The 16,387-nt window shown below is 32.3% G+C and overlaps 1 protein-coding gene across 11 annotated transcripts in view; it reads right to left on the minus strand.

The window, feature by feature from the left end:
• LOC143234678 (protein boule-like) overlaps positions 1–16,387 on the minus strand; it is a 49,700-nt gene that overhangs the window by 15,671 nt on the left and 17,642 nt on the right. For 4 of the 11 annotated variants that reach the window (XM_076472218.1, XM_076472216.1, XM_076472219.1 and 1 more), the window contains exons 6-10: positions 15,031–15,052; positions 13,396–13,517; positions 11,185–11,253; positions 7,606–7,653; positions 290–436 (exon numbers count right to left, since the gene is read on the minus strand). In XM_076472218.1, coding sequence (XP_076328333.1) covers positions 290–436; positions 7,606–7,653; positions 11,185–11,253; positions 13,396–13,517; positions 15,031–15,052 — 408 coding nt within the window. The remainder of the gene's footprint in view (positions 1–289; positions 437–7,605; positions 7,654–11,184; positions 11,254–13,395; positions 13,518–15,030; positions 15,053–16,387) is intronic. The other 7 variants (XM_076472223.1, XM_076472221.1, XM_076472224.1 and 4 more) reach the window with 3 other exon arrangements.

A 16,387-nucleotide genomic window follows, 5' to 3' on the forward strand; every position in this document is an offset into this window, starting at 1 on the left:
CTACAGCATTCATGGTAAAACATGACTACGTAGGTTCTACAGCATTCATGGTAAAACACGTCTACACAGGTTCTACAACAAGCATGGTGAAACATGACTACACAGGTTCCACTGCATGCATGGTAACACACATCTACACAGGTTCTACAACAAGCATGGTGAAACATGACTACACAGGTTCCACTGCATGCATGGTAAAACATGACTACATGGGTTCTACAACAAGCATGGTAAAACATAACTACACGGGTTTCACTTGACTCTAATGTGTATCATTCTTCCGACTTACAAGAGACAAGTAAAAAGGTCCATTATCTTTTCTGTCTTTCATTGAAATAAATGTCAGAAGTTTCTGTGTAAATAAAAAAAAGATGTAGGGGGGTAACAAAGAGGGGAAAAGAGCCCCACCCTCAGATGTAATGCTTGCACTTCCAGTCTGCAAATATAGAACAAAACTTACAATCATAAAGATGCACTGACAATAACAGACACTTTCTTTGGATCAGTACAAATAATCACATTACAACAGTACTAGTATACCCAACTAGTTATGTTGTAACAGTACAATAGTTCAATACCTAATAAACATTACAGAGTACATCTAACTCAACCATTCAAGATGGGTGAAATTAAAAATTATAACCACTTTTGTACTATTTAAATGTGAAATTCATGTTTCCATGAAACATAAGACTCTTCACATATCACAAATAGACATGTTTGGCTTACATATACACAGTAGTTCTTTTTCACTAAATACAGTGAAATAATAATGTTATATTTTCATTTTAAGGTTTCTCTACACTTACCATAAATAATATTGATAAGATATTCAAAATTCTAATTTAAACTTTCATGTTTTTATACACACACCTTCATTGGATCATCTTCCAATTCTAATTTAAACTTTCATGTTTTTATACACACACCTTCATTGGATCATCTTCCAATTCTAATTTAAACTTTCATGTTTTTATACACACACCTTCATTGGATCATCTTCCAATTCTAATTTAAACTTTCATGTTTTATACACACACCTTCATTGGATCATCTTCCAATTCTAATTTAAACTTTCATGTTTTTATACACACACCTTCATTGGATCATCTTCCAATTCTAATTTAAACTTTCATGTTTTTATACACACACCTTCATTGGATCATCTTCCAATTCTAATTTAAACTTTCATGTTTTTATACACACACCTTCATTGGATCATCTTCCAATTCTAATTTAAACTTTCATGTTTTTATACACACACCTTCATTGGATCATCTTCCAATTCTAATTTAAACTTTCATGTTTTCATACACACACCTTCACAGGATCATCTTCCACTTCTAATTTAAATCAATCCACAAATAAATTATTTGGGTACAAGAAAGTTTTGATTATTTTAATACCATTTTATTAAAAAATCCTTGATTAGACAGACATACATATATGATGATATTTAGAGAACTAGGACTGAATACATGTTAATACTTAAATTGGTTGTTTAAACATGTGGCACAGATATGATGAAGAAAAAACTGAAACAATTCCCTGCATATATATTTTTCTGTTCCTACACTGGTGAACACGAAGACAGTTTGGTGGCATGTCTAAAACAGTTAGATATTAGATTGATGTTTTTTGGGTTTTTTTTCATTTCAAGGAAAACAAAGTTTTTGTTACTTAAATCTTCATAATGTTTTTTGATAAGTTTAATAACATAGCTTTGTTCTCCATCCATTCTAACATGACCATCACAAACTGACATTTTATAAAATCAACAATACTAAAAACACAAATTGAACAAATGTAATCCCACAAACAAATAATAATCAGAATGGCAAACAACCTTCCATAAGCCCCAAAGAAACCAGTTTCAAGATGTTAAGATTATAATACTTAAGATATTGTATTATATATTAGCTTACAGTTAGTAATAAAGCAGTACAAAATAAAACTAAAAACTGATACGAAGATTACATATATCTAAAAACAGTTGGGTATGAGAAAAGAAGACTACACTCTGCAGTATGACAGTACTGGATATCCAAGTATAAACAAATAATGTCCATATTTTAGTGAGTTAAATACTTCAAACCAAAACATTAATTGACTATAATAGTGCTACTTCATAAATATGATTTAAAAAGTCTGTATCATAGGCTGATTTCTAGTGAAACGTGGTACACATGTCAACATCCTAGACTGACATGTAGTGAAACCTAGTACCCTCGTCTACATCCGAGACTAACTTATAGTGAAACCTAATAACCCTGTCTACATCCTAGACTAACTTGCAGTGAAACCTAGTACCCTTGTCTATATCCTAGACAGGCCTGGCATGACCATGTGGGTTAAGGCATTCGACTCGTAATCTGAGGGTCACGGGTTTGGATCCCTGTTGCACCAAACATGTTCGCCCCTGCATGCAATCCCACTATTCGTTGGTAAAAGAGTAGTCCAAGAGTTGGTGGTGGGTGCTAATGACTAGCTGTCTTCCCTCTAGTCTTACACTGCTAAATTAGGGACAGTTAGAGTAGATAGCCCTCACATAGCTTTGCACAAAATTCCAAAACAAACAAACATTACATCCTAGACTGACTTTTAGTGAAACCAAGTACACTTGGCTACATCCTAGACAGACTTGTACTGAAACCTAGTACCCTTGTCTACATCCTAGAGTGACTTGTAGTGAAACCTAGTAAACTTGTCTATATCCTAGACTGATTTCTAGTGAAACCTAGTACACTTGTCTGCATCCTAGACTGACTTGTACTAAAACCTAGTACCCTTGTCTACATCCTAGACTGATTTCTAGTGAAACCTAGTACACACCTGTCTACATCCTAGACTGACTTTTCATGAGACTTAGTACACATGTCTACATCCTAGACTGACTTTAGTGAAACCTAGTACACTTGTCTACATCCTAGACTGACTTTAGTGAAACCTAGTACACTTGTCTACATCCTAGACTGACTTTAGTGAAACCTAGTACACTTGTCTACATCCTAGACTGACTTTAGTGAAACCTAGTACACTTGTCTACATCCTAGACTGACTTTTCATGAGACCTAGTACACCTGTCTACATCCTAGACTGACTTTTCATGAGACCTAGTACACCTGTCTACATCCTAGACTGACTTTTCATGAGACCTAGTACACCTGTCTACATCCTAGACTGACTTTTCATGAGACCTAGTACACCTGTCTACATCCTAGACTGACTTTTCATGAGACCTAGTACACTTGTCTACATCCTAGACTGACTTTTCATGAGACCTGGTACACTTGTCTACATCCTAGACTGACTTTTCATGAGACCTAGTACACTTGTCTACATCCTAGACTGACTTTTCATGAGACCTGGTACACTTGTCTACATCCTAGACTGACTTTTCATGAGACCTAGTACACCTGTCTACATCCTAGACTGACTTTTCATGAGACCTAGTACACCTGTCTACATCCTAGACGGACTTTCATGAGACCTAGTACACCTGTCTACATCCTAGACGGACTTTTCATGAGACCTAGTACACCTGTCTACATCCTAGACTGACTTTAGTGAAACCTAGTACACACCTGTCTACATCCTAGACTGACTTTAGTGAAACCTAGTACACACCTGTCTACATCCAAGACTGACTTCTAGTGAAACCTAGTATACCTGTCTACATCTTAAATTAGTTTACAGTGAAACCTAGTAAACCTGTCTTCATCTTACACTGATTTACAGTGAAACCTAGTGCACCTGTCTACATCCTAGATTGGCTTGTAGTGAAACCTGGTATACCTGTCTATATTCTAGCAACATAAATAGCTTCCATGTTTCTAAATTACTGAGAAACACTCTACCACAGATATAACCTATAACCTATCATCAAATAACATAAAACAGTTTCTATGTTTCTATATTAGTTCCAAACACTCTACTATAGATATAACCTGTAACCTAACGTTTAGTAACAGTTTCAATGTTTCTATATTACTACCAAACACTCTACTGTATATATAACCTGTAACCTAACATTTAGTAAAAGTTTCAATGTTTCTATATTACTACCAAACACTCTACTATAGATATAACCTGTAACCTAAGGTTTAGTAACAGTTTCAATGTTTCTATATTACAACCAAACATTCTACTATAGATATAACCTGTAACCTAACGTTTAGTAACAGTTTCAATGTTTCTATATTACTTCCAAACACTCTACTATATACATAACCTGTAACTAAATGTTTAGTAACAGTTTCAATGTTTCTATATTACTACCAAACACTTTACTGTATATATAACCTGTAACCTAACGTTTAGTAACAGTTTCAATGTTTCTATATTACTACCAAACACTCTAATATATATATAACCTGTAACCTAACATTTAGTAACAGTTTCAATGTTTCTATATTACCACCAAACACTCTACCATAGATATAACCTGTAATCTAAGGTTTAGTAACAATTTCAATGTTTCTATATTACCATCAAAAACTCTACTATAGATATAACCTGTAACCTAAGGTTTAGTAACAGTTTCAATGTTTCTATATTACAACCAAACACTCTACTATAAATATAACCTTAGGTTTAGTAACAGTTTCAATGTTTCTATTTTACTACCAAACACTCTACTATATATATAACCTGTAACCTAACATTTAGTAACAGTTTCAATGTTTCTATATTACTTCCAAACACTCTACTATAGATATAACCTGTAACCTAATGTTTAGTAACAGTTTCAATGTTTCTATATTACTACCAAACACTCTAATATATATATAACCTGTAACCTAACATTTAGTAACAGTTTCAATGTTTCTATATTACCACCAAACACTCTACCATAGATATAACCTGTAATCTAATGTTTAGTAACAGTTTCAATGTTTCTATATTACTACCAAACACTCTACTGTATATATAACCTGTAACCTAACGTTTAGTAACAGTTTCAATGTTTCTATATTACTACCAAACATTCTACTATAGATATAACCTGTAACCTAACGTTTAGTAACAGTTTCAATGTTTCTATATTACTACCAAACACTTTACTGTATATATAACCTGTAACCTAAGGTTTAGTAACAGTTTCAATGTTTCTATATTACTACCAAACACTCTACTATATATATAACCTGTAACCTAACGTTTAGTAACAGTTTCAATGTTTCTATATTACTTCCAAACACTCTACTATAGATATAACCTGTAACTTAATGTTTAGTAACAGTTTCAATGTTTCTATATTACTTCCAAACTCTCTACTATATATATAACTTAACCTAATGTTTAGTAACAGTTTCAATGTTTCTATATTACCATCAAAAACTCTACTATAGATATAACCTGTAACCTAAGGTTTAGTAACAGTTTCAATGTTTCTATTTTACTACCAAACACTCTACTATATATATAACCTGTAACCTAACATTTAGTAACAGTTTCAATGTTTCTATATTACTTCCAAACACTCTACTATAGATATAACCTGTAACCTAACGTTTAGTAACAGTTTCAATGTTTCTATATTACTTCCAAACACTCTACTATATACATAACCTGTAACTAAATGTTTAGTAACAGTTTCAATGTTTCTATATTACTACCAAACACTCTAATATATATATAACCTGTAACCTAACATTTAGTAACAGTTTCAATGTTTCTATATTACCACCAAACACTCTACCATAGATATAACCTGTAATCTAACGTTTAGTAACAGTTTCAATGTTTCTATATTACTACCAAACACTTTACTGTATATATAACCTGTAACCTAACGTTTAGTAACAGTTTCAATGTTTCTATATTACTACCAAACACTCTAATATATATATAACCTGTAACCTAACATTTAGTAACAGTTTCAATGTTTCTATATTACCACCAAACACTCTACCATAGATATAACCTGTAATCTAAGGTTTAGTAACAGTTTCAATGTTTCTATATTACCATCAAAAACTCTACTATAGATATAACCTGTAACCTAAGGTTTAGTAACAGTTTCAATGTTTCTATATTACAACCAAACACTCTACTATAAATATAACCTTAGGTTTAGTAACAGTTTCAATGTTTCTATTTTACTACCAAACACTCTACTATATATATAACCTGTAACCTAACATTTAGTAACAGTTTCAATGTTTCTATATTACTTCCAAACACTCTACTATAGATATAACCTGTAACCTAATGTTTAGTAACAGTTTCAATGTTTCTATATTACTACCAAACACTCTAATATATATATAACCTGTAACCTAACATTTAGTAACAGTTTCAATGTTTCTATATTACCACCAAACACTCTACCATAGATATAACCTGTAATCTAATGTTTAGTAACAGTTTCAATGTTTCTATATTACTACCAAACACTCTACTGTATATATAACCTGTAACCTAACGTTTAGTAACAGTTTCAATGTTTCTATATTACTACCAAACACTTTACTGTATATATAACCTGTAACCTAAGGTGTAGTAACAGTTTCAATGTTTCTATATTACTACCAAACACTCTACTATATATATAACCTGTAACCTAACGTTTAGTAACAGTTTCAATGTTTCTATATTACTTCCAAACACTCTACTATAGATATAACCTGTAACTTAATGTTTAGTAACAGTTTCAATGTTTCTATATTACTTCCAAACTCTCTACTATATATATAACTTAACCTAATGTTTAGTAACAGTTTCAATGTTTCTATATTACCATCAAAAACTCTACTATAGATATAACCTGTAACCTAAGGTTTAGTAACAGTTTCAATGTTTCTATTTTACTACCAAACACTCTACTATATATATAACCTGTAACCTAACATTTAGTAACAGTTTCAATGTTTCTATATTACTTCCAAACACTCTACTATAGATATAACCTGTAACCTAATGTTTAGTAACAGTTTCAATGTTTCTATATTACTTCCAAACACTCTACTATAGATATAACCTGTAACCTAACGTTTAGTGACAGTTTCAATGTTTCTATATTACTACCAAACACTCTACTATATATATAACCTGTAACCTAACATTTAGTAACAGTTTCAATAATTCTATATTACTACCAAACACTCTACTATATATATAACCTGTAACCTAACGTTTAGTAACAGTTTCAATAATTCTATATTACTACCAAACACTCTACTATAGATATATCCTGTAACCTAACGTTTAGTAACAGTTTCAATGTTTCTATATTACTACCAAACACTCTACCATTAACATAACCTGTAACCTAATATTTGGTAACATACAAGTTCCATGTTTCTGTATGGAGTCCCCACACTATAACAGTAGTTTTGTCTCTACAGCATGACAAGTAAATGAATGTTAAAAGTTTGTATTTACTGTTAATGGTGATACAACATGATTAAACTTAATCATATTACCAATGACTAATAACAGTTTTTCTTTTAGAAAGTTATCAAAACTTCAAGGTGAGGTAAGTTATAGTTTACGACTGGAAAGTCATGATCATATGTACATTTAGTACAACTGGGACAAGTAGCATACAGCAAAAGTAACTCTTAATACAAAGTAGCAAAACTTGTATGAAACTAGACTCACCTGGGGAGTCAACCTCCATGTATTACTGGCTGCCCATTGTGGAGACATCTAAAACACAATAGTGATAACAACATAGCTTTAAAAACTGGTGCTAAAGACATTAAGAGAATTTTCCTGTTTTGAAGAGAAAAATTAGAGAAAAATGTTGTTCATATATGCCAGTTAACAGATATTAGATATCAAATATCTTCTTTTAAACCCTCACTACCAATAAAACAAACTTGAAAGTGTAAATCAAACACTCAAAAAATAGTTTAATAACTACATTACTCATATCAAAACTACAATATTTTATTTACGTCTTGATTGTTTTTACTCAACAAAAACCACTAATTCATTCCAACAATGAAGAAAGGGCCCCATTTCAAAAGCTCTTGAGTTATTGGACTTTGGTTGTTTTTTGTCTGAACCTACATGTTTTCCCCACATGAAAACAAAGTATACCTGTCTTTTTCTTTTGTAAGAAAAGTAATTCAGATATCAATTTGGTTAGGAATGGAAAATGTTCATAATGGTGATATACTGGAGATGATATTGTTTGTTACACATATTTAAACATTCCTATATCGTATTTAGCTGATAAAACATTCTAATCTAATGAAATGAAGCACTCTCAAACTATCCTATTTCAGTCCATAACAGATAAACTTCAATCTTAGTTGGCCCAGAAAAGGTATGTAATTCAGTTTCAATTGAATTCATAAAATATTTATTGCTTAACAAAAATTATACTCTAAGTGTAAATGTAACTTAGATAAGTGAAACTGGAAGAAGTAAATAAAGGTCTATAAAAAGATGATACAGACGAACTGCACAGCAAGTTTTAAGGGTAGCTGATACAACTTGCATTAAATTTGGAGGTGTAGGTATCTTGAATAATGATTAGGGTTACCATAATGTTGGGAAGTGAATTATCATGTACTGATAATGTGGCAAAGTTATGATAAATTCAGGTTTCATACTTCGAATTTATTAACCTAGTCAATCACTGTATCTTTATTTAGAATTCTTGTAACTAACTAAACAACTTTTAGTCATTTTAAAAATCCATAAATCTTTTAAGAACTTTCCCTTGTTTCACTGCACTTCAAGGAATTACAAAAACAATTCCACATTTTTTTGATGACAAAACTACTGGACTTTTTAAACTAATTAACAACTAGATTAACCAAGTTATGCACGAGTATCAGCTACTGACTAACCACAAATGGAAATAAATGTATTATCTTAAATACATATATATCAAAAATAATTCAGTACAACAAAATATTCAAATAAACAAACTACTGACTGTTGGAAGAAAAAAAATATCACAGAGATTGTCAAATCTCATATTACAGAGATTCATTGTAACAATAGTGAAAGTGGCTAAAATTTGAAAAACCTTATATTATTTTGTCTATCAGTTTCACTGTTAATAATTAAACTTATTTTTATCCAAAATCAAAGAATCTTCTACATACTTATTAATCAACTCAACTGCAGCTTACAATGAGTAAAGGTGAAATGTCAATAAACACTTGAAAAAATGTTCCTCATTTGTCCATTTTTAGATGTACCAAGACCATTATTTTTCATTTCAGAGTTACATAACTGAAAGAAAATATCAGGGCCTTTTGAAAATCAAAATTAAATATTTCTATACTTCTCCTGGACCTATAGGAATCACATAATAAATACATCACATTAGGTGAGAATATACTCCATTTCTTCTATCGAAGATTCTTTCATTATGAATTTAAGTGCAAATTACTCAACAGATTGAGTGATATAAAGCTACAACATACAAATTAGTTACCTGTATCAGTCCACAAGCTTTAATATATACAAGGTGACTTATACATACTGATTTGTAAACTGTAATTTACAAGGTGAGCCATATATACTGATACATAAACTGTAATATCCAAGGTGAGCCATACATATTGCCCTATAAAGTGTAATATACAAAATGACTTATACATATTGGTCTATAAACTGTAATATACAGTGTGACTTACACATATTGATCTCTAAACTCTAATATACAAGATGATTTACATGTACCAATCCACAAGCTGTAATATATGGAATGCAACTTACAGGTACCAATCCACAAGCTGTAACATATAGAACCTAACGTGCTCGTACCAATCCACAAGTTGTAATATATACTACATAACTTTCACATACCAATCCACCAGCTGTAATATATACAATGTAACTTACATGTAGCAATCCACCAGCTGTACTATATACAATGTAACTTACACATACCAATCCACTAGTTGCTACATGTAAGTTAGATTGTATATATTACAATCCACCAGCTGCAATATATACAATGTAACTTACACATACCAATCCACCAGCTGCAATATATACAATGTAACTTACACATACCAATCCACCAGTTGTAATATATACAATGTAGCTCACATGTACCAATCCACCAGCTGTAATATATACAATGTAGCTCACACGTACCAATCCACCAGCTGTAATATATACAATGTAACTTACACGTAATAATCCACCAGCTGTAATATATACAATGTAACTAGCACGTACCAATCCACAAGCTGTAATATTATTTTATTTTAACTTATCAAAAAGTTACACTTAACCTAAACAGTTGGCTCCAACTTCTATCTGTAAACTACACAAACACACAGACAAAGAATAATTAGTATAGAGTCACTTCACCTTCTAACATGTTAACCCTGTTTCCTTTGCAAAACAGCAATATAATAATTTTTAAAAACATAAATATTCATATCTTATTGGAACAAATGACAATAAGATTTGAAACCAACAAAAACAAATCAGAAAGTGTAATGATTAAGAAGTGTGTTTGTGTTTTAGCCAGATTAGACTATCTGCTGTATCTACCAAGGAGGTTCAAACCCTTGATTTTAGTGTTGTAAATCATACAGAGCATCCATCAGATCCAGCCTCTGATGTTTCGACAAAGGAATCGTTACTCACTCAGATTAACGAGTAGTGTGCTATTAAACACGCTGACTGGATGCATGCCTCTCAACCAGAGCTGGCAACAGTTCCAGTAACTGGTATATGTATGACAAATCCTATCAAAGGGTAGGGTCGCACAAACCTCTGGCATGGCATGCTGGAATTTCACAGCTCATGCAGAGCATCCATCAGATCCAGCCTCTGATGTTTCGCCAAATAAAATGCTAATTGCTTGGATTAACACGTAAGCATGTGGTCAAACCCATTGACTGGATATATATATGCCTCAAGTCCAGAGCTGGCATTGGATCCAGTGACCAGTATACGTATGACACTCTCCATCAAAGGGTAGGGCAGCTCAAACTCATGGCAGAACACTGGAATTTGACAGAGGAAGTAACAATTAAAACCAGTCTCTTAGACACAAAGTACAAATAAGGGTTTGACCATTTCCCAAATATATATTTAAGAAATAAGGTAGAGATTGTACAATCCTACAATATCAGCTCCACACTACATTTTGTTATAAACTTATGAAGTGGAAATGTGCTTGAAAGCTGAAAACCTGATACTCAAAGTAAACTACCTTACATAGTCTATAAAAATATCAAAATATTCCATACTCACTGTAGGCTGGTGCTGGTATTGTTGAGGAGGTAGGTATACTGGTTGTCCATAAACTAATGAACAGGCTGCCTTTAACATTATAAATAGCCTTATTATACACATATATTAAATTAACTAACAGTGAAAATAGAACTATTTCAGAGTAATAGAAGGACATTCAAACTACAAACAAACTTACAAATGTTTATCCTGTTTAATAGCAATATCCAATTCTGTTAATTTACAGATAACAGGTCCTAGTAGTTCATATAGTGTTTTCACTACAGTTTTACAGATAAAAGGTCGTAGTAGTTCACATAGCGTTTTCCCTACAGTCTTACAACTAACAGGTCCTAGTAGTTCATATAGTGTTTTGACGACAGTCTCACAGCTACCAGGTTCTAGTAGTTCATATAGTGTTTTGACTACAGTCTTACAGCTACCAGGTCCTAGTGGTTCATATAGTGTTTTGACAACAGTATTACAGCTACCAGGTCCTAGTGGTTCACATAGCGTTTTCCCTACAGCCTTACAACTAACAGGTCCTAGTAGTTCATATAGTGTTTTGACGACAGTCTCACAGCTACCAGGTTCTAGTAGTTCATATAGTGTTTTGACTACAGTCTTACAGCTACCAGGTCCTAGTGGTTCATATAGTGTTTTGACAACAGTATTACAGCTACCAGGTCCTAGTGGTTCATATAGTGTTTTGACAACAGTATTACAGCTGACAGGTCCTAGTAGTTCATATAGTGTTTTGACTACAGTCTTACAGCTACCAGGTCCTAGTGGTTCATATACTGTTTTGACTACAGTCTTACAGCTACCAAATCCTAGTGGTTCATATAGTGTTTTCACTACAGTCTTACAGCTACCAAGTCCTAGTGGTTCATATAGTGTTTTGACAACAGTATTACAGCTGACAGGTCCTAGTAGTTTATATAGTGTTTTGACTACAGTCTTACAGCTACCAAATCCTAGTGGTTCATATAGTGTTTTCACTACAGTCTTACAGCTACCAAGTCCTAGTGGTTCATATAGTGTTTTCACTACAGTCTTACAGCTACCAAGTCCTAGTGGTTCATATAGTGTTTTGACAACAGTATTACAGCTGACAGGTCCTAGTCGTTCATATAGTGTTTTCACTACAGTCTTACAGCTACCAGGTCCTAGTGGTTCATATAGTATTTTCACTACAGTCTTACAGCTACCAGGTCCTAGTGGTTCATATAGTGTTTTCACTACAGTCTCACAGCTGACAGGTCCTAGTAGTTCATATAGTGTTTTGACAACAGTATTACAGCTACCAGGTCCTAGTAGTTCATATAGTGTTTTGACTACAGTCTTACAGCTACCAGGTCCTAGTGGTTCATATAGTGTTTTGACAACAGTATTACAGCTACCAGGTCCTAGTGGTTCATATAGTGTTTTGACAACAGTATTACAGCTGACAGGTCCTAGTAGTTCATATAGTGTTTTCACTACAGTCTTACAGCTACCAGGTCCTAGTGGTTCATATAGTGTTTTGACTACAGTCTTACAGCTAGCAGGTCCTAGTAGTTCATATAGTGTTTTCACTACAGTCTTACAGCTAGCAGGTCCTAGTAGTTCATATAGTGTTTTCACTACAGTCTTACAGCTGACAAGTCCTAGTAGTCCATATAGTGTTTTGACTACAGTCTTACAGCTACCAGGTCCTAGTAGTTCATATAGTGTTTTGACTACAATCTTACAGCTACCAGGTCCTAGTGGTTCATATAGTGTTTTCACTACAGTCTTACAGCCACCAGGTCCTAGTGGTTCATATAGTGTTTTCACTACAGTCTTACAGCTACCAGGTCCTAGTAGTTCATATAGTGTTTTGACTACAGTCTTACAGCTACCAGGTCATAGTGGTTCATATAGTGTTTTGACTACAGTCTTACAGCTAGCAGGTCCTAGTAGTTCATATAGTGTTTTGACTACAGTCTTACAGCTAACAGGTCCTAGTAGTTCATATAGTGTTTTGACTACAGTCTTACTTACAGCTAGCAGATCCTAGTGGCTCATATGATGCTTTCACTACAACACTATATTTAAAAAACAACAACAGAATGACTGAAATATATAGGTTAAAGAGAGGAATATAACAACCAACATGCATGAATAATTTGTAACTGTGATAACTGAGAGACATTTTCAAACATATGCACTATTAGAAGTGAGAAGTTGAACAACCAACAAAAAACATACCTGTTGTTGTGGCAGTTGATAAAGTGAATCAGGTGGTGAGTAGAAAGCCATACCATTATGATAAGTACAGGGTACGCCATTCTGATAAATGATGGTCCCATTTGGTACCAGTTGTACTGATTCTAATGAAAGACTTAATATTTTAATGAGACTGTTACAACATTACAAACCAAGTATAATCATAAAGGTACCTGATTTCGATTATTTCAATCAAAGCTGTGAACCACATAAAAACATGTGCTTACTATCAAAGACTATAGTTTTTATTTGGCCTGAAGATTTGTGAAACTAAATAAATAACAAACAAATATTGTGTAAAAATACAGATACATACATATAATAAACTAATAAATATAAATTAATCTCAGGTTCTCATTATATTTGAATGACAAATATGAAAAGATACAGGAGATTATAGTGGAAGTGAAGTATTCATATTAACAAGAGTAGTAAAATGGACAAAGAAATCAAGTGATAAAACTAATAACAGATCAGAGAATAATAAACAAGCTGAAGCTGTTTCTACTATAATAATCAAAGTATGTAATACAATCCCTGAACAACTAAATATAATACATAAACATTAGTTATAAATCATGTGTAGGACACTTGTGAGAAAGACATTTTTATACAGTGTAAACATAGAAATTTTTACTTTTATGGAAAGTAAAATATTGTCCAACTCTAAAAACAGGTACGAGTAGTCTACTGAAGACAAAACTATCCATAAGATTGTTTTAACATACATAACAGAACACTGGATATCAATATCAGTTATGAAAATTAAAAATAATACATACCTTACAAAATCTAGTGATGTAATGAGAGTATAAAAGAAATATATTTCTACATTAGAAAACAGCACAAAACAATTCTTAATAAGTATGACATTATAAATATTTATATAAAGCAACATCAAACACCTCATCAGAAATTATTCACAACACTAATACAATCCAACAAATCTATACCAGTCTTAATGTGACATTATTTAATCAAAACACTATTACAATCTAACAAATCTATACCAGTCAATCTAACAAATCTATACCAGTCTTAATGTGACATTATTTAATAAAAACACTATTACAATCTAAAAAATCTATACCAGTCTTAATGTAACATTATTTAATCAAAATATTATTACAATCTAACAAATCTATACCAGTCTTAATGTAACATTATTTTTTCAACACACCATTACAATCTAACAGATCTATACCAGTCTTAATGTAACATTATTTAATCAAAACACTATTACAATCTAACAGATCTATACCAGTCTTAATGTGACATTATTTAATAAAAACACTATTACAATCTAAAAAATCTATACCAGTCTTAATGTAACATTATTTAATCAAAATATTATTACAATCTAACAGATCTATACCAGTCTTAATGTAACATCATTTAATCAAAACACTATTACAATCTAACAGATCTATACCAGTCTTAATGTATTATTATTTAATCAAAACACTTTTACAATCTAACAAATCTATACCAGTCTTAATGTATCATTATTTAATCAAAACACTATTACAACATAACCGAACTATTCCAGTCTTAACTTACCATTATTTAATGAAAACTCTATTACAATCTAACAAACTGATACTAGTCTGAACTTACCATTATACATCCTTCCAAAAGGCTAAAATAAGAAAACAATTTATTAATTAATGATTTACTGTTAAAAAACAATACAAAATAAATAAATCTTACAAACTATATTTTAGTTAAACTTTCACCAATGTCTTTCAGCAAACATGAAATGCCTAAGGAAGTTGACTTCAACAGATATCCTGCAGATCTGTATTCATTTATAAAAAAGAATATACATGACACCTCTTTATACATCAGACAAGATTGATTTTAACTTTACAATGAATTATCTTAAATTGTCAAACAATATTTACCCACGAGAACTTTTCCTTCGCAGATTTTTTGTTTGGTTTGAATTTTGTACAAAACTACATGAGGGCTATCTGCACTAGCCATCCCTAATTTAACAGTAAAAGGCTAGAGGGAAGATAGCCATTCATCACCACCCACCACCAACTCTTCAGCTACATTGTGACCTCTGAACAATGGGATTGACCTTGCATCATAAAGACCCCATGCCTGAAAAAGCATGTTTGGTAAGATGGGGATTCAAACCCACCACCTGCAGATTGTGAGTCAAGTGCCCTAAACACATGGCCATGCCAGACCCTCTCTAAAGGGAGAGCACTCTCTGTGGATATGAACACCATTAACTGTTGAATACACAGTAACATTCTTTGATACCTTGTCCGTGCAGAGTATTCCTGATTGCAATTAGCTGACTGGACGGCATCTGTGTGTTGTAGAAACACAAATGTAGAAGGCAATGTTTCAGAAGTCTTCTAACAGTCTAAAGACAAATGGCAGAAGACATTCAAAAAGTTATCCTTTAAGCTCATGTTTTTATAACAGGCAGTTGTCATCCAATCAACTAAGTTTCATCACACAATGCAATTTTTAATTGTTAAGTAACAATTTTTCTTTTTTTGAATAAAATTAGAAATTATGTTACAGTGTTTACTACTCACAGATTACAGAACTTGTTGGATGATAAACTGACAAAATTATGTTACAGTGCTTAATACTCACAAATTAAAGAACTTGTTGGACGATAAACTGACAAAATTATGTTACAGTGCTTAATACTCACAAATTAAAGAACTTGTTGGACGATAAACTGACAAAATTATGTTACAGTGCTTAATACTCACAAATTAAAGAACTTGTTGGACGATAAACTGACAAAATTATGTTACAGTGCTTAATACTCACAAATTAAAGAACTTGTTGGACGATAAACTGACAAAATTATGTTACAGTGCTTAATACTCACAAATTAAAGAACTTGTTGGACGATAAACTGACAAAATTATGTTACAGTGCTTACTACTCACACATTACAGAACGTGTTGGACGATAAACTGACAAAATTATGTTACAGTGC

The sequence above is a fragment of the Tachypleus tridentatus genome, chromosome 12 (genome assembly GCF_004210375.1).
Source record: "Tachypleus tridentatus isolate NWPU-2018 chromosome 12, ASM421037v1, whole genome shotgun sequence".
Taxonomy (NCBI): Eukaryota; Metazoa; Arthropoda; class Merostomata; order Xiphosura; family Limulidae; genus Tachypleus; species Tachypleus tridentatus.